The 19059-nt window shown below is 48.5% G+C and overlaps 1 protein-coding gene across 17 annotated transcripts in view; it reads right to left on the bottom strand.

The window, feature by feature from the left end:
- LDLRAD4 (low density lipoprotein receptor class A domain containing 4) overlaps nucleotides 1-19059 on the bottom strand; it is a 170084-nt gene that overhangs the window by 39401 nt on the left and 111624 nt on the right. For 11 of the 17 annotated variants that reach the window (XM_070361771.1, XM_070361762.1, XM_070361760.1 and 8 more), the window contains one exon: nucleotides 10225-10365. The exons of 4 other annotated variants lie outside the window; for them this stretch is intronic. Coding sequence is in view for 11 of the 13 variants with exons in the window: in XM_070361762.1 (XP_070217863.1) it covers nucleotides 10225-10365 (141 nt within the window). In the remaining 2 variants the exon portion in view is untranslated. Of the gene's footprint in view, nucleotides 1-3852; nucleotides 10144-10171; nucleotides 10366-19059 lie in introns of those variants that run through there. 2 more of the 17 variants (XM_070361772.1, XM_070361768.1) reach the window with 2 other exon arrangements.

Genomic DNA, 19059 nt, shown 5'->3' with positions numbered 1-19059 from the left:
ACAATGTGCCCTTCAAGATTAACAAAAACAAACACAAAACCCAGCAATCTGAAAATAGACAATGACAACCCTATGGAGGGCTAGAGAAACAAAGAAAGGAACTAAGGGCAAGACCCAGACAGACAGACAGACAGATACACTCAAAGAAATCACTTCCCACCAGAGTCTGGGCTGTGCAGCCAATCAGGCAGGTACACGCAGCTCTTCACTCTGCAGACTTGCTTAGCACTGAAGTCGGCTGTCTGCCCAGGAGAGTGAGGTAATGTCTAGGTTTAATGCCAAAATCTCTCTCACTGGCAGGACATATCGGGTAAATATTTCTACTGCAGGAGACCACATTCATTCGCGCTGCTGCCAGTTGTATTGTTGTTGTGCTCATTAATATTTACACTTAGTCCATCATACCTGGTTAAGGCTGGAGATGGGAAAATCAGGGTTTCGCTGAAACCATGTTACCAGGTTTGGGAGAAAAAGAGCCCATCTCTCATCCTGCTCCCCATCCCCAGTCTCCCTGACCCATGAGGGCGGCAGCACTGGCCTCCTGCATCCCTTCACACACCCCAGGTCACACACAGACCTTCCTCCATCAGCCTGTCCTGGTGGCTGTAAATCTGTAAACTGCTGGGGTTTCCTCCATGCCCCTCTCAGCAAGAACAGGAAGGAACCATGAAGCCCACTTCATGCTGCCTTGGTAGCTGCAGTATGTGGAAGCCTTGTACACTGCCGGGGGTGGGCAGGCAGGGGGCTCCCCCCAGCTGGGGCAGCTCTCACTACCCATCTACCCATCTTCTGATGTGCTTTCACACATTCCTTTCAAAATTTTATTGTGATAATCATCACAGCAATAAGACTCTTTTCAAAATCTGTTGAAAAGCCAATCCCTCCCCTCCACTGCTATGTCTCCTTAGGCAACTGCAAGTTCACCTAAAGCCAACCTGCTCCATGGGCAAGGCTAGTCCTTCCAGGGGCTCTCCCTCCGTAATGTTCCCCTGCCTGTAAAACGGGCTCAGAGCTGGTGCTCCTTAGCACTTGCCCACGTTAACTGCCTCGTCTCACAGCCTCACTTGCCTCCTCAAAAATCTTCAACAGGGCTTCCTGGTGGGCCGGTGGTTAAGAGTCTGCCTGCCAGTGCAGGGGACACCAGTTCGATCCCTGGTCTGGGAAGATTCCACACGTCTTTGGGCAACTAAGACCATGTTCCTCAATTACTGAACCTGCACTCGAGAGCCTGGGAGCCACAACTACTGAGCCCGTGCTCCACAACAAGAGAAGCCACTGCAGCAAGAAGCCCACGCATCACAACTAGAGAAAGACCTTGCCGCAAAGAAGACCTGGTGCAGCCAAAAATCAAATTAATAAATAAATCTTTTTTTTAAATCTTCAATGAGTTCCTTCAGAAAAGAGAATAAAAACTGCTTAGCCTCATATCCTGATTTTCTAGAATCTGACTCCAATTTACCTCTCCAGTAATGCTCCTTAAACTCAGCCTTTATCTCCAAGTAAGCTGGCTTTTCGTGACCAATTCCCAATTCCCCCACCTGTCAGGCTGCTTGGGAAAGACAGTTCTACAAGACACCCCAACCCCAACAACAGGGTCTGCCTGGGCACCACCCACCAGTGCTGTCCCACACCCAGCACTGGAGAAACTGCCAAAACCTTGAGGATCTTCTCAAGGCCAGTGGGTTAGCATTAGATGGAGACCATACAGCATGCCTGCACCCACACCACCTTCCCTGCATACCCTGCACCCTATACTCCTCACAAACCCAACACTCACAGAAACACTCTCCACAAGACAGTCCCAAAGGATGTGCTGGACACCATTTTCTACAGGTAACCACCCAAACACATTTTCTCTAGAGCACTCTCCAGCTCCCTGTCCTGTTCTTTTCAACAATCTGAACATGAATCATTTCTGGCACCTGGTTTTTCTGGGAGATGCTACCTGCACTGTCCACGGTCCCTGCACTCCAGCTTAAAGGTCCTGACATGAGAGCAAACACCAAACCACAAGAGCCTAAGGAGGCAGCCACCATGGCTTCTGCAGCCTCATGGGGTTGAAGATGCCCCAGGACATCTTCTAAGGTCAGACCGGCTTTTAAGAACTTAGATCCAGGTCAGTCGCCTCCCCAAGGAGCAGACTTGGCATTTCTATCTCCCAAGCACATGTAACAGGAAGGGGTTGCATTTTCTTGGTTGTCCTGTGGAAACTATGTCAAATTCAAGAAGGGACATCACTGTCTCTGCCTCGCTCAGCCACACCCGCCTCCGGCCACATGGAGAGCCGCTTGCTTCCAGCCCAGACGGCGGGAGAGCCTGCCAGTCTGGGCGCCTTCCCAGGAACAGTACCTGTGTCTCCCCCACCTCCCCGCAACGTGTGCCTCCCCGCTTTGGGATCTAAGGAGAAAAGGGTCAGAGGTTTAGTTCAAGTTCCTTTTTCTCCCATTTTTAGAATAAGTTAGTAAAGGAAGCACAGAAACTACAGTGAAGATGGAGAGATGAAGAAAGGAAGCAAAATGCCCTGGCACCCCTTCAGAACAGGTGCTGCCTACCTGAGGCAGGGCCTCTCCCCAGGAAGGGGGCCACACCCCCGTCCCAGCCCATTCCCCCAGGAAAGCCCAGGAGAGCTGACTCAGGTACACCACGTCTGCTGATGTGGACAGAACCAGTGTGTTGGGGTTCACCCTCCAGACGCCCAGGCTGTGGTCAGCTGGCATTGCTCCCTTCAGCTTGTCCAAAGTGAGGAGATTCACACTCTCTATGGAGCTGACAGGATGCAGGCAAGAAGTTCAGGGAAAGACAAGACTTTCTGAAAGACAGCTGTGCCTTGGGGATGCCTGGAAAGATCTGAGAGCAGCCCTGGGAGGCCGGCCCGCTCACTGCCTGGAGCTCTGATTCCTCCTTCTCCAGGGATCCTGTGCTACAAGATGTTTTAATCTCTGATCTTTTCCTTTCCAGGCAGGAAGATGCAAAAACCATCTAGTTCCCCCTTTGTTGTTCACTCTCAGGACACAAGAAGAATGGATGAAGGAGCGAAAAAACAATTATTGCTAAATTTAGGTTGCTGGAAGATTTTTTCCAAATTAAAAGCCTTCCCGGGTGTCTGCACTGAGACGTAACTATTAATGAAAGAGCCCAGGTGGCTGACTCTGGGGTCAGGCCCATGCGGTCACTGCACCTCTGCAGGACAGGACACATGCTATGATGACTGAATTTCTGCAACTCCTCAAAGAGGGCCCCTTCCAAGGTTTACGGTAGACCCTTCTGGGTAATTTTTTTGAGGTAAATATTAATGCATGACTATAGACTTAAAGTCCAGCAACCAGGCCTCTCTCTCCCAGTGGAGCAGAGTGGGCTCCCGCTGTGGATGTCCTGCCCCATTCAACCACACTCAATGGGTAGAAATGCACTACTTCCATCCTGTAAGCCCCACACATGTGTAAAGTGACCCTCAGAAGGTGCCCACGTCCCTGCGAGGCCAAGCGGGCTCCCTGCCTCTAGTACCACTAGCTAGAGCTGCCCTGACAAAATCTAGCTCTGAAAGGTGCTCAGAGATTCAGCAGAAAAGAAAGCCAGCCAGGTGAGTCTCTAAAACCTTCTATAATTAAGAGACTAAACTCTAGAAACCAATAGTCAGGGCAGACAGTGTCAACTGGAGCAGCATGGGGCTCAGCAATACACACGACTCACTGGTCCCGCACCTGCGGCCTGCTGTCCAGGACTGGGTCTGTCTTGGGGCGGTCACCTCGCAACCGGCAGTAGAGGACGGCCCAAGTCCACAGCACCATCCTCTGCACCTCTCCCAGCTCGCACCCCTAACGCCCATACTAGCCGAGTTTGCACAAAACTGACCTGAAAAAGAGGGCATTTTTTCTCCCCCACCGAACGCCGGCATCCCCCTCCCGCAGGAAGCCGGCGCGCACTGATTTCTGTCTGATTACATAGAGCCTGCCCTGACTTTCCCGTTAGTCGAGCCGGCGTCTCAGTGCGTGTCCTCAGAGACCAGGCTCCGCAGGCAGGGCGTCTAGACAGTATTCATGACCCATCTGTCTGGCAGGCCTGCGGCTGGCCGGCAACTCCATTAGGACTGCAGCCGCGTCTCCGCCTCCGCCCCTCCCCTGCCTGCTCTCCCCTTGCAAAGCAGGAATCTGACACTGAAAATTACTATCATTGTTGCAGTTCTCAAAATAGCACTGCCAGACTGTCATTAACATCCACGCTAGACTACTAAATATTTAAAGAAGTGGATAAATCTTATCTGAAGTGGGACAGCCCGCACACAGGAAAGCAGTAACAGAATCAAAACGTGAATCTTAAGAGGTTGTTTTCATCCAGTAAATTTAGTGTCACAGCAGGAAGAAAGGGTGCCTGGGTTTACTGAAACCCCTTCCTTTGCTCTCTGCCTTTGTTTACTTGTAAACGCTGAGCTGCCTTTCAAGACTTTACAAGATTTTAATTGATCAGAAATCCATCTGGAGAAACAGAGGCACAAACCAAAGGGGCAGGTGAAGGGGCCCTCTTGGCTGGGAAGGGGGATAAGCCTGCCCTTCCCGACCCAATCTTCTTTAAATGCCATCTTGGGTCATTTACACAATCCAGGTAAGGGTTTTGCCATGGATTCTTTTTCCTTTTTTTAACTTGACACTGGGGTGGGCAGCCCTGTGAAAAGAACACACAGTGCTGCGAGGACAGCATGGCTCAAGGCCAGAGGCTTCTCCTACTGGCCTTGACTGAGGCAAGACCACCCCAGCCTCCCTGCCTGGGGCAACACAGCACTCTGGGAGACCTCCCACCCTCCCCATGGAGGCCGCACCAGTCTGATCACAGGGCATCTGGAGGGGCCTCAGGGGACGAGAGCTAACAGCCCACGTCCGACTAAGGGGCCCTGTGCACGCAGCCAAGAGGGGTGAACGGTGGCAGAAATGCACACGCTCTGCTCACTGGATCCCACCAGGTGGGTGTTCACATTCTCACCTCTTGGCAGGAAAGGAGAGCGGAAAGGGGAATGGACTTCCTGCAGGACACATAAACAGGACACAGCCGGGCAGAACTGAAGGACAGATTCAGCACTCCATCTCAACAAAACCAATGACACTTGATATCTGAGGGCTCCTGGGTTCACGTTTCAGAATCTATTTGAAAATCCAGGATTAATCCAAGAATACCATTGTCTATGTATCGATCAAAAACTGCCATATAAACAACTGTCTTCCCTGGTGACTCAGACAGTTAAGAATTCACCTGCAATGTGGGAGATAGGGTTTATTCAGTGGGTGGCAAAGAGCCCCTGGAGAAGGGAATGGGAATCCACTCCAGTATTCTTGCCTAGAGAATCCCATGGACAGAGGCGCCTGGAGGGCTACTGTCCATAGGTTTGCAAAGAGTCGGACGCAATTGAGCAACTAACACACACACATACACACACACAAACTAACGATTGTGGGGCACTCATTTATATGGTCTTTCATAATAATGCATTGTTTGATCTTCACCCTACAAACCTTTAAAAACTGAAGTGTAAATTCTTAACTTATTAAAAAAAATCATGAAAAAAACAAACACCTAGAAGCTAAAACCAAAAAACCCACAGCCTGAGTTCAGTTCCTTGATCCAATATGCAAGAGCTATGTGACCCTGAAAAAATTATTTAACCTATCTGAGCAATGTTTCCTAGGCAACCTTTCTAGACTTGCAGGTTTTGAGATAAATGACAAGATGCATGTAAACAGCCAACACTCAGCAAATGGCAGTTCTCTGCCCACCTCATCCCCAGCCTAAGGAAGCCTGGACACAGGCCTTCAGATAAACTCGAAAGACTAATCGCCAGAGAAATGGAGCTGCGTCGCCTCTGGTAAGCGAGGATGAGACTCAGGGGAAGCAGCAGTGAGGGAAGGCTCCACCCCGGCCATCAACATTTAAGAAGAGGAGAGAGTGGAAGGAGGGCTCTCCCAGCACCATGCCCTCCGCAGCCCTGTTCCGCTACTCATCCTAGGCCCTCTGCTGAAAACACGAACAACTACTTGGAAAGACAAGACGGGCCACCAGCAAGAGTTTAAGGGGGCCGCCTGTCAGAAAGTAGGGCTGTATCTACATTACGTTTTCTGGTCCCTGGTAACTATACTATGGTTATGGATCAGAATGTCTTTTTCTTAGGAAATACACATTGAAGTACTGTCAGGTAAAGAGACGTGGTGGGTGCAACTTCCTATGTGCCAGGCATTATTCTAACTGCTTTACCTGAACTATTTTAGTAAATCCTCAGAGCAATCCTCTGAGGCAGATGCCAAAACTAGCACTGTCTTCATTTCAGAGGAGAAAATCAAGGCATGAAGAGGATGAGCAACTTGCCAAAAGCCACAGCTAGTGAGGGGAGACTGAAGCCTGCCAACTCAAGACCTCACCCTGGACTCTATAGTTGGAACAAACTGCGGGTTGTCCCCAGAAGCCAGCAACAGTATGAAGGTGGTGCCAGGGACACTCTGGTAGGAGGTGGAACCTGTGCTGGGAGACTGACCAGGTCACTGATGTGACAGGCAGCGCGTCTGCTTCATTTAGTCATGTTTCCTCTGGGGCCCGCAGGAGTCAGCCCTTCCTGAGCCCCACAGGACTTGTCTCCCAGACAAGGGCACAGGGGGGCACAGCCTGGTGACAGGGAGGGAGCTAGTCCCTTTGGAAAAAAACTGAGAAAGGTGGAAAGAAAGACATCTAGCTCAGAATTTAATGTGCTGAATTTATCTCATTTGTTTGTTATTACCCTAAATGACACTGGGCTCAAAAAAATGTTTCCTTCTGAAAAGTCCTGGCTTAACATCCTGGCTGAATCCAGGAACCTAATCAACTTCGGCTCATTTCACTTTGAGATTTCCGAGGCCACCAGTCAAGACCCCAGTATGGGCAGAAGTGCCACGCCCTTAATCAGGACCCCATCACTCACTAGAGGCAAAGCTGTCGCAGGGACCCTCAGTCCCCCACTCTGAGGTCTGTGGGGGACTGAGGAAGGCCTGCCTTCGCCAACGCCGTCAAAGCACACAGCTCTTTCCACGCTCCTCAAATCCTGTTTCTCAGAAGCCAGAGCTGTGGAGTACAGGGGCTTCAAAGGGCAGGTTCACGGAGCCAGAGCCCAGTGCACAGGGCCAGCATTGAGGGCAATAGGCAGGCCGTGCAGCTGGGGACCCGCGGGCCATCTCTTCAGCAACAAGGACAGAAGGAAAGTGGCATGACCAGCTTGCCTTCCCCCTCAGTCACCCTGCCATCCTTGACCCTGACACCCCACTTGCCTCCTCCGTGAAGCCACCATGACCACGTCCTGGCAAAATGGTTCTCTGTAGACTCCGGAACCACAGTCCCTGGGACCGCTCGGCCCAGTACCCTGTGTCCATGCTGAGTCATCTTTGCACAAGTGTGTTTTAGTTCCCCAATCTGCCTGTCGGCACCTTGATAATGAAATCTGTTGTCCTTCATTCCCTAGAACGCTGGGTACAATGACCAAAGAAGGCACTTAATACATATACCTGTAAATATAATAATTTGTATTGTAAAATCTTATTTTTATAAATAATAATTTTATCTGATTTGTATTTTCAGTGCTCAGGAATACAATGTTTTGATAGAGGAAGACATGGAAAAGCTGACAGTGAGGCTGACAGTATAGCCCTCTTCCTTGAAAAGATACACCAACCACTCTCCCTGCAAGATACTCACAACAGCCCACACTCACATTTGCAGAGCGTGGGGCTCAGACCCAGGGATGTGCCTCAACGAGGCAGAGGAGCAGGTGAGACACACAGTCTAGGTTCCAAAATTGTTTTCAGAAGGAAAAGTTTCTTAGAGCTGTTACTGTAAGGGTTTCTACTATCATTAGCACTGCTGCCTCACAAATGACAGTGACATTTTCTTTCTAACCTTAATTCATGCTAAATTTTAGCAAATACAAAATGAGAGAGATAATCAAGACACCTGAGTCAGGGAGCATGCCCACAGCCAACAACACAGGCAAAAAACCGATTCCACTGTGCTTGACCCTAAGTGCAATCAAAGAGTACAACACAGGGAGTTTCCTCTATGTAGACACAGAGCAGACTGAGTAAGTTGACTCCTATGCAGGAGTAAGGAGAAAGCGTGCTTTGTTCTCCTGCACTACACTGACTTAGAGACAAGAAGTCCTGTGACATTCCAAGTTCTGAAGGCAGAGAGGAAGTGGCACCCCCACAAGCAATCCCCCTAGAGACGCTGTCCACCTGCTGCAGACGCAGGCTGGTGGGGCCTGCAGACTCCCCCAAGCCTCACTGTGCAGCTGAGGGTGGAAGCAGACACTCTCTGCTCTTGGCTACAGACCAAGGGGAGGAAAGTGCACTGATCTGATACCAGATCACCCTCAGTACCACAAAGAACAGACCAGCCATGGCAAACCCAAATGTGACAAGCAGGCCAGCTGCCTGTGAGCTGGCAGAGAGGCCAGGCCCAGCAAGCCCCCTTCAGCCCTTCCCCAGGGGACAGAGGAGGCGGGAAACACCCAGCACCTCTGAGGATAAACTCGCCTTTGGACACCTGAGCCCATGCTTCATGTGAAGGAGGTCCGGCCGTGCAGACAGCAGTAGGCACACAGCAAGCAGCAAGATGATGATGCAGACCGCACTCTTCATGTGAACCCCCAGAGCAGCTGTACACGGCAGGAATCATTCCCATTTCATGGACAGAGACACTAAGCCTTAAGGAGTTCAGCCGCCTTTCTTAAGCAAGAGCTTGAACCCAGGTTCACGTGAAGCCAGAGCCCTCATCCTGCCCTTTGTCGTTCTGTCTCCAGACTCTCCCATCTTCTTAAAAGACAGCATGTTGTCAACAACCTCACATTTTGGCTACAAGGGAACAAGCCTAGTTACACCTGAACAGTAGGGACCAACAGTTTGCCAACAGGATCTTAAGGTTCCTCTGTTAGGATACAAACTACTACAGCATATGTAAGACAGACAACAAGGTCCTCCTATAGAACATAGAGACCTGTATTCAATATCCTGTGATAAACCAACATGGAGAAGAGGAGGAAAAAAATATATACATAACTGAATCACTATTGTACAGCAGAAATTAAGACAACACTGTAAATCAACTATCAGGTTCAGTTCAGTTGCTCAGTCATGTCCGACTCTTTGCAACCTCATGAATCGCAGCACGCCAGGCCTCCCTGTCCATCACCAACTCCCGGAGTTCACGCAGACTCACGTCCATGATGCCATCTATACTTCAATTTATACTTCATCTATACTTCCAACTATACTTCAATTTAAAAAAGAGATTCTTCTCTTAGGACAGACTCTCAGAGGTCTTTGGGCAATGCTGAGCCATTTATAGATGGAGAAGCTTCACTTGGCTTCTAAACAAAACTAAAGAGTTCACATTTTTAAAATGAAAAGATATTTGGAAATTGGCTTTAAACACCAGGAAATACTGAGGAGAAAGGAAGAGAGGCAGGGAGGAAGGGACCTGAGGCAGGGAAAAAGACCCCTAGCGAGGGTCAGTGCTGTGAAGCATCCTTGACCTCGACACACTTCCTTAGGCCCAGGAAACAGGACACAACGAAACACAGGACGCAACAAGCCACTCTCAGAGTCGCCCAGCCATGTCTCCAGGTGCCTTCTCTCTCCTTCCTCTTCACAAAAGCCACCAGATCAGTCAATGAACTTCGTACTTGGACTTCACCTTCTTCCAGCTCAAGAAATGCTCACAGCCTCAACCTGGGACTTTACCTGAGAAACAACCCACTCCAGTACCAAATAGAAAAAATACACAATTACAACCTTTTTAAACCCCCAACAAACTTTTTTTTTCTATTTTCTTGTTTTAATTACATGCTTGAACACAGACTCTATATATCCTTCTTTATTTAAAATTATTTTAAAATAGTGGCTTAAAATTACTTCCAAAAATTCTCTAAAACCAGTATGAAGAATACTAAGTCAATAATTATTTCTTGGGATCAGTCAGTGCTTCTCAGATATGCAGCAGAAAGCCTCTCCCAAACAAAACACAGGCTGCTCAAAGTGGAAGGAACTTCTGACTCTCAGACATACCCTCTTTCTATCCTAAAAGAAAACATTGCCTTTGTGACAACACAAACCTCTTCTCTTAACCAAAAACAACATCTTTCCCACATCCCAGGGTCAGGGCCGCCTACCGTTTGCAAACACACCACAGCTGAATGGCGCGAGGTGGGCAGGAAGGACTTACAGCTGAAGATGCCCGGAGGGGGGTGCTCTGTCACCAGGAGGCAGTTTTCTTCGTCACTGTTGTCCCCACAGTCGTTCTGCTGGTTACAGACCAGGGAACCCAGATACAAGCACTGCCCGCTGGTGCAGGTGAATTTGCACTCTGAAAAAGCACAACACAAAGCATGGAGTTGTCAATGCCAGCCTGAGGCTCCTCAGCTGCCACTTCTCCTCCCCCGTCTGTATGCTGTGACGGTCTGGGAACCCATCTACCTAGAGAACCCAGAGAACCGAGCTCAGACAGGGCCCAGGAGCACTCAAGCCTGCCGGACCTCACTCACCCCCTACCTCGGACCCACATAATAATAGCACAGGTGCTTTCTTTACACAACATGCCCAGCAAGAGTCACAGTTATGGAGCTCTTTGCTTGAAAAAAATCCTTGTCAGTCTTCACTGCCACCAAGGAAGAAGGAGCCAGTGCAGCAGCAGTGAAAAATGTGCTCTGAACAGTCCAAGGTACTCTGCCTCAGACTTCCAGTCCAAGTACCCTTCAGAGCAGCCTGAAAAAATTACCCAGCCGTCATCAGAACACCATCGGGTATTTTAAAAGTCCTTCAGAACTGGAACTGGCAAATAGCACTATTTCTCTTCTACGTTCAAAAGCACTGAATGAAAGAATGTATGAATGCTTTTCTGTGTTTTCCTGTGTACAGAATGTGCAGAAGTGTTCTCATTAGCTTCTTAGAACTATCATAGAAGCACCCATGGAAGCAGGTAAGAATGCCTTAACATTCTCTGCAAACAAAAGGCACATCAGTACATGCAAGGTATCAAATACATGGGAAGCAGTCTGAAAGGATGCTCGCCAAAACACAAACAGTGACACTTCTGGGTGCTGGGATCATTGGTAATCTGTAGTTCCTTCTGACTTGTGTGTACCATTTTATAATCAGAAAAATATAAAGCCTATTTTAAAGTGAGAAAAATCTCTGAAACCAAATGTTCATAGAATTCTAAACCCACAATAATGAAGTACCTATAACATCATACCAACAGAAATCCAGACACACGGTTCCAGCCCCACCGTCTCAGTCACACTCTGAGGCACGGAGCTCACGGGGGCACCCCCAGGAAGAGCAGCAGTAAAAGCACAGACACCAGCTGGCAGTTCCTGCCTGAGGACCCGCTGCAGAGCGCTGGGGTGGAGAGGAGCGCAGATCCCGCAGAGCCACGGCCTGCAGTGCGAGTAATGTTGAGGGCCAGACGGTGTGCTGATGACCAGGCTGGTACTGTATCTACAGGCTTTAATAAGTAAGTGTTAGTCACTCAGTCGTGCCCAACTCTTTGCGACCCCATGGACTGCAGCCCACCAGGCTCCTCCGTCCATGAGATTTTCCAGGCAAGGATACTGGAGTGGGTTGCCTTTTCCTTCTCCAGGGGATCTTCCCGACCCAGGGATCTAGGGCCTCTGCTAAGTCGCTTCAGTCGTGTCCGACTCCGTGTGACCCCACAGATGGCAGCCCACCAGGCTCAGCCATCCCTGGGATTCTCCAGGCAAGAACACCAGAGTGGGTTGCCATTTCCTTCTCCAGTGCATGAAAGTGAAAGGTGAAAGTGAAGTCGCTCAGTCTAGGGCCTCTAAAAAGGATCTAACTGCACAGCCCTGAGCATTTAACGCACATCCATCAAGACTAACCCTGCACACCCCACTCACAACAGCTCCACAGAGGAGCAATAAGAGTTCTGAACTGCCCACTGACATGTGCGCACGTCCCTGAGGACCACACCCAACCTGCAGGACCCACTAGATGGCTACATAGGCATTCACGGCATAAACCTGGGCCCCAACAGGGGAAACAGGGGTGAAAGTACAGCGGTGACCCTCAGGTATTGTGACCACTGAGCCTCAGGACTCTTTCCCTCAAGCCACTCTTTCAGTCATTCATTCAAGAGTCCTCACTACTCTGGCAAGGAGCATGGCCACAGGTGCCAAGGATGAAACAGACAGTTCCGTCTAAGAGTTTCTCCTTCAGCTCTTAAACTAAACACTTTGTTTTCCTCAGGCAAGAACAAGACTCTTAGCCTCTCAACTGCTTCCTGGTCAACGTGGTGTTGGGATTAAAGCAGTGACTCTGCATCCTCCTCTGATAGCCTAGGGCCCAGAGGATATGGGGTTTGGGGTCAGTGAGTGTCCCCACAGGATTGCTAAGTCTGTGCGCAGGTAGACTCCCTGGAGATTCCTCTGTAAGACAGCATCCTCCAGCTGAAAAATCTGAAAGCTACCTATTGCCTTACATTCTAAAAGTCCTTTCAATTCTTAGAAACCACAATTCAACAGTTTTAAAAAAGAAATGTTAAAGAATGACACTCTACTTGAGCCCTTTGGTACTTCCGGTGCTCACTCTTCATTATTCTAATGATTATCCTAATGACAGGTGCTGAACTCTGGACAGGGATCACACTGATCACCAGTGGACACAGTGATCAATACACTGACTGGACACATTGATCATTCTGGACACACTGATCATCAATACCACCTCCATGGGATCCTTCGAAGCAGCATCACAAACATGCTGTAACCTCCGCGTCTTTAAAATACAATGCTCTGGGCCGCACTCGCATGTTTCCACTCCCAGGGCTCAGGCCTGTTTCTTCTCAGCAAATCTGGTCAGGCTTTGGCCCCATCACTGCACTCCAGGCCATGGACGCCCTCCATGTCAACTCCAGGGCAGCACCTAGGCTGTGTCTCGTCCACAGGGTCACAGAGTCAGATGAGACACAGTGACTGAACAAGACTGCATGTATGCTTCTGATAAATGTGGAAGTGCAGCAGCCATAGAAGCACACTCAGGTCGCCTCCATGGTAAGCATTGATGCACAGTAGCACATGCATCTGAAACAAATCCGGGTGCTGTCCACAGAGCTCTCTCCCAAACACTCTTCAGAGGGAAAACTGAAGGCAAACTCCCAGAGAAAAGTCTTAAAATCCCCAGCACCATGTGCTTTATTATCCTCCGTAGTACATCAGACCACATTAAATTTATGGGACACATGAAAGAGAAGAGGCCAACAGTCCTGGCCTAAAACTGCCATTAACAAACAGTCATTGTCTTTTATTGCTGAATCAGTGTCTGGGCTCCAAAGGTCAAGGACTCAAATCCGCCTTCAATCATCACACACTAATCTGAGCACTGTCATCATCATAACTCACCTCATGGACCGTCCGCCTGGAGTACACGCACTTCACCCTGTGAGCCACCCTGCATGTCCCCTACCAGTGCACCAGGGGGCCACACACTGAGGTCCCACAGTGAGCAGGGGCGGGTCTGAGCGCTGGGGAGAGTTAGGGTTACGCTCTGCCCCAGCCCATACCAGGCTCCCAGTCAAGGGCAGGCAGGAAGGCCGAATACGCTGGGACTCTAGAATGGGCCAGTCCAGCACTACCGAGGGCAGGCTCCCTGGCATGGCTGGGACAGACAACAGACTAGTCCCTCAACATCCTGTCCTGTCTGGGTCCTACAGATGCCAGAGCCTCCGTCGTCTCCAAGACAGAGAAAATGCCTCGCTGGGATTGGTCACATCACTCATGTCACCACTTAATCAAGATGGTTTACAGGCCACCATCATCTCAGAAAGCCACAAGACCTCAGCACCACTTCCCAGTCAAGACACCTGATCCTCATCAACTGGGGTCTCAAGGTCACCTGAGGGCTGGGGACTCAACAGGTGTCAGCAGTCAGGTGGGCGGTCTGAGTCCCAATCACACCACAGCATGAAACATGCTGCACAACCAGACACAACTTTACCAGCTGCCATAAAGAAACAGAAAATTGGTGTCTTGAAAGCTATATAAAGATCATCACAAAACTTCACTCCGTCCAGGGGAAAGGATTAATAAGGGAGGAGCCGTCTCTCACACTAAGCGAACCATCCACTACAGAGGACAGGGGTGTCAGTGGTACAGGGTCCAGGAGCACAGGGTCCTCACACTCACCCTACCAGGTGGGCCAAGGCCAAAAGGTCCCCAGTGAGACACCCACACACCTGCATACCGACACCCTCTCACTCGACATAACCTCCATGCCTGTGGTACTGACGTATGAGATGGAGAACAAGACTTGTGGCTGAGATTGAGTTATCATGCCAGCGCTGTCTTCAGAGAAGTGGTGATACCCTCTTGTGAGCTCACGGCCTCCATTCTCAGATCGCACATTCTCACCAAGGCTACCGGCCTGGTCACAAACTCCAGCTCTGCTGTCAACCAGCTGCACTGCACAGTCTCCTTCAGGCTCAGTTTCTTCACATATAAAATACCTGCTGTGAAGACTCAACAGATGCCGTACATGCAGTGCTCAATACAGTGTCTGACTCGTGGCACACGTACAAACAAATGGAAGCTAACAACATATCTGATATTATAATCATTATCAGCACCTCAAAAAACAGACTGGGGATCATGGAAGTAACTTCTGGATTTGACCAGAGCAGATGTGAACTTTAAAACTTTTCCAAAGCTAAATAGGTAACAGGTAACAATCACAAAAAAACAGACAGACTGGGAGCCACAGTTATAATGTCCACATGATCTCCGCAGGGGCCCCTCTGCATCAGGACTGGCACGTCTGTCCCTCATAAATGAGGGTGCCATGTCACAGCTACTTTTATATCAAACAAAAGTATGTCTTCACCAGGTTTCTCTCAAAACTATATTTTTCTTTCATTACTTTTATAACCCACATATTAATGATTTCCATTCTTTGCATGCATTTCTAAAATATTACAATTGAAATGCACATTAAAACAGTTCCTGAATTTGTATACATGCAGGCTTAGTCGCTACAGTCAAGTCCAACTCTTTGCAACCCAATGGACTGTAGCCTGCCAGGCTCCTCTGTCCATGGGATTCCCAGGCAAGAATACTAGAGTGGGTTGTCATGCCCTTCTCCAGGCCTGAATTTGTATAATTACTTTTAAAAAATCTAAATGCAAATTTAAAATAACAACTAAACATAGTTTTGGGGAAGAAAGTTTTATAGAGCAATAGTTCCTGTGGACCATGCTCTGACAGCTGACTCACACTGTGAACATCTCCACACCTGGCACAGTGGACGCTCGAGGTGAGCAGTCCAGGCCAGAGAGGGTTCCAAGGCTGAGCCCAGATCCGAGGTCACAGGTCACTGCACCCCATGCCCTCAGACTTCTAGACACAGCATTAGGAGCACAGCAAATGGCACAGATGTAAACTGACAGCAAAGCTGCTTGAGACACAGCATGCACCTCTGACAAGAAGGGTCAAGTTCACAGTGCAAAATCACACATCTGAAATGTTCAAGAAAGGATTCTAGTTTCCAAAGCGTGTCTTGGCCCTACAGCATATTGATCAAGAAATAACAGAATCTGAAATCTCTGGCTTTTTAGTAAAATATACTTAAAAGAGGAAGTAAAAGTCATTTCCCAGGCCACACTAACCATGGGGGTGGGGGCTGGGACCATGACATTGAGATTTATCATAAGAAATATATATTTGGTCTCAGTCATAAATCACAAATCACAAAAGCTCTGATTCAGGGCTCCTAAAACCCTTGGAATTTCCTAAATGGTAAGAGCCATGAAGGTGTCTTTTGTTATTCGTGCCAAGGCCCTGGTTAATGAGGTGACTTTGGGAAGCCCCTAAGGATAGGACTGGTTGCCAGGGGAACCACCCACAGGATCAGAAGGCTGGCACTTTCAGCCCCACCCTCAGGCCTCTGTTGGAGGAGAAGGGCTGGAGACTGAGCCCATCCCAATGGCCAGTGAGCTCACCACTCCTGCCAGGATGATGAGACCTCCATAACACCCCAGAGTACAGAGTCAGAGGGCTTCCAGGCTGGTAATCATGGGAGGTCTGGGGAAGGTGGTGCCTGAGAGGATGTCAGGCTCCACACCCTTTCCTTACACCACTGTGCCCTGGCCTTTCTTGACCAGTAACATTATTATTCAACTGCCTTCCTGAGTTCTGTGAGCCGCTCCAGCAAGTCTACCAAATCTCAGGAGGGACCACAAGAACCTCCAATTGATCAGCCAGTTGGTCAGAAGCACAGGGGTGACCACCTGGACTTGGGACTCGTGTCTGAAGAGGGCAGTGCCTCCGGGTCTGGGCCACTTCCGGCAGAAAGGGTCAAACCCGACAAAGCTGTAGGACATCAAGCTGTCGCAGTTGCCTGGTGCAGGAAACACCCACATGGCTGGTGGCCAGCACTGTGAGTGCTGTGTGTAGACACAGAAGAGTTTTTTGCTTTACTAACAAAAACCCTGGCACGTAGCCTGCATGTGGCTCTGAAGCTGGCCAGTCTCTTTCACCAAGATGGTCCCAGTCCTTCTCCCAGCCCCTGCCATTCTCCCTTCATCCTGGGACCTATACACAACAGGAAAAACCCATCTTAAGGCCACAGACTTCCCATGCCTTTCTTGTAGAAATGAAACCTGTGAGGACCAGTCTGAAGTCTGTTGTTTACACTTCAGGTCCTACAAAGACATAACCATGAGATTTCTACAAAGACACCCTCCAGCCAAAGACAACTACTGAACTTTGGGACCCAGAGGTACAGAGTCATCAAATCACACAGGTGACCATCATATTAATTCCTGACTTCACATAGAAACTGAGGCCCAGAGAAGTTAGGAAACTCACCCAAGGTCACACAACTAAATGAGGAAAGAAATAGTAACATACCCCCTCATCGACCTCTGGTATCAAAGCAAATGGCCAGGGGTTTAGTATCTGTTCTCAGATGCACTCTTTTAATATTATAAAGCAGTAAAATTAAACTATACTGGACACATACAAATAATTATTCCTTTTTATCACAAAGGAACAGTTATTTTGGGTTCATTATCTTGATATTTTCGTTTTTACTTAAAAAAAAAGAAAAATTGTAAGATATGGATAAGTAAATCTAAGAAAGGAAACCTCATTATGTATTGCTATCACCCGGAGGTAGCCACCAGTAACATTTTGGTGCACATCCACCTATACTGTCTTTGTTCTTTGAGTATAAAAATTAAAGGATCGCCTTCTTCCTATTGCTTTATGACCTACTTTTTTCAGTTAAAAATATAAGCATTTCTCCAGAACGTGAAACACTAAAACATCCTTTGTAGTAGCTATGGGGAATTTCATCACAATGATATATCATAGTTACTTAACCATGTGTTATTCTGGGACTGGTTTACTCTATCTTTTTTCTTCTTTTTGCCATGCCACAAGGCTTGTGAGATATTATCTCCCCAACCAGTGATTGAACCCAGGCCTTTGGCAGTGACATCATGGAGTCCTAACCACTGGAACTGCCAGAGACTTCCTCCTCATATTTTAATATTGCTTTATTTCTAAACTTAAATTCTGCCACCAGGGTCAGCAATTCCCTTTAGTCTCCAGTCATCTGCAAATTTGATAAGCATGTTTTTTTAATCACTTTTCCCCAAGTGCTTGACAAGAAAGCCTGGGGACATAGCCATTAGAGTCCCTACCTGGCTGATGCTATTCATTCATTGACATGCTTTGGGATCACCAAATAGAAACTTTAGTTATTCAAGAGTCTTCCAGTCATGACAAATATTCAGTGTTTCCTTCATTCACTATATATACTAAACGTATTATAAGCAGCACTGACAAAGAGCTATAAAAATGTCTGCAAAGAGTTAGGAATACTTACATAAATGAGAACTTTTATGACTCCTGTTCACAAAAAAGTACCTAGATTTGGCATTCCAAAAATTGTGTTTTTCACTTAAAAATCAAAAAGACTTTAAAATATTTCATAAATTTCTTTTTAATTAGAAAAAAAATCCCTGCAATGCCAGAAACTGTTAGGGAAACACATTGAAATGGTTAAAATTGTTTAAGTCACTAGAGATAAAAATCTTTTAATTCAAGATTTAGCTACTGGGCAACTTCCACTGCCAAGCCATGAGCTTCTGGAAACAGATGTTCACATGAAAGCATGAATTCATGCCACAGCAGCAAGTCCTGGAACCAGGGCAGTAGCTTGTCGGTTCTGACCTTGTCTGCCTGGAGTGGCCTGGACCCGCGACACTGCCCCTTCAGACACAAGTCCCAAGTCCAGGTGGTCACCTGTGCTTCTGACTACCCAGCGATCAATTGGAGGACGGGTTTCCGTGCCAGGCTTGGCGGCTGAGGAGGGTTCTGGCGAGCTGAGCTCCACATGCTCCTCTGAAGCAGCCACCACACTCGTCTTCCTGGACCCTGATCAGCCAGGGGCCCTCCCCAACCTGGGCCTCCAGGAGGGGGCTCCTGTGTTTCACATGCTCAGCTGCTCCAGCCGTGCTTCTGTGAGAGCTGCACGTGGCCTTGTTGGCTGTCAAACCAGCAAAGGGAGCAGGGCTGGCCCTGGTGAGCGTCCACAAGCAGGGCGGGCAGCGGGGGCCGAGCCTCAAGCTCTCTCCAGGCACCTGACACCCCAACCTGCCTGCTATACACAACCGGGAAACCAACAAACTCGTGGGGCTCTCAGAGTGAGAAACACAGTCATTTCTTATAATTTTCCCACCATCCCTCCCTTAATAGGAAAAAACCTCTTTTATGTAAAACTGTTTTCCCTGGATTCCATGACGTTCTTCAGCTTCAAGTTCCCCATTTTATAAATGAGGAGTCAAAGGCCCATAAGAATTAGTGGCTTCCTGGGATGTTAAGTGATTCAGACAAAGAACCAAGACCCAACTCAAAAGCCCCTGATCATGCCCTGGCTCTGTGTACCATCCAGACAGAGCGGTTCCCTTCAAGGGGTGCAGACCAGACGGGGCAGAGAGGGGCACGTCCAAAAGTCCTTACAGGAACGGGTCAGCGTTCACAGT

The sequence above is a fragment of the Bos mutus genome, chromosome 24 (assembly GCF_027580195.1).
Source record: "Bos mutus isolate GX-2022 chromosome 24, NWIPB_WYAK_1.1, whole genome shotgun sequence".
Taxonomy (NCBI): domain Eukaryota; kingdom Metazoa; phylum Chordata; class Mammalia; order Artiodactyla; family Bovidae; genus Bos; species Bos mutus.
The sequence above is the reverse complement of the archived record's forward strand: the minus strand, read 5'-3'. Positions and strand labels throughout refer to the sequence as shown.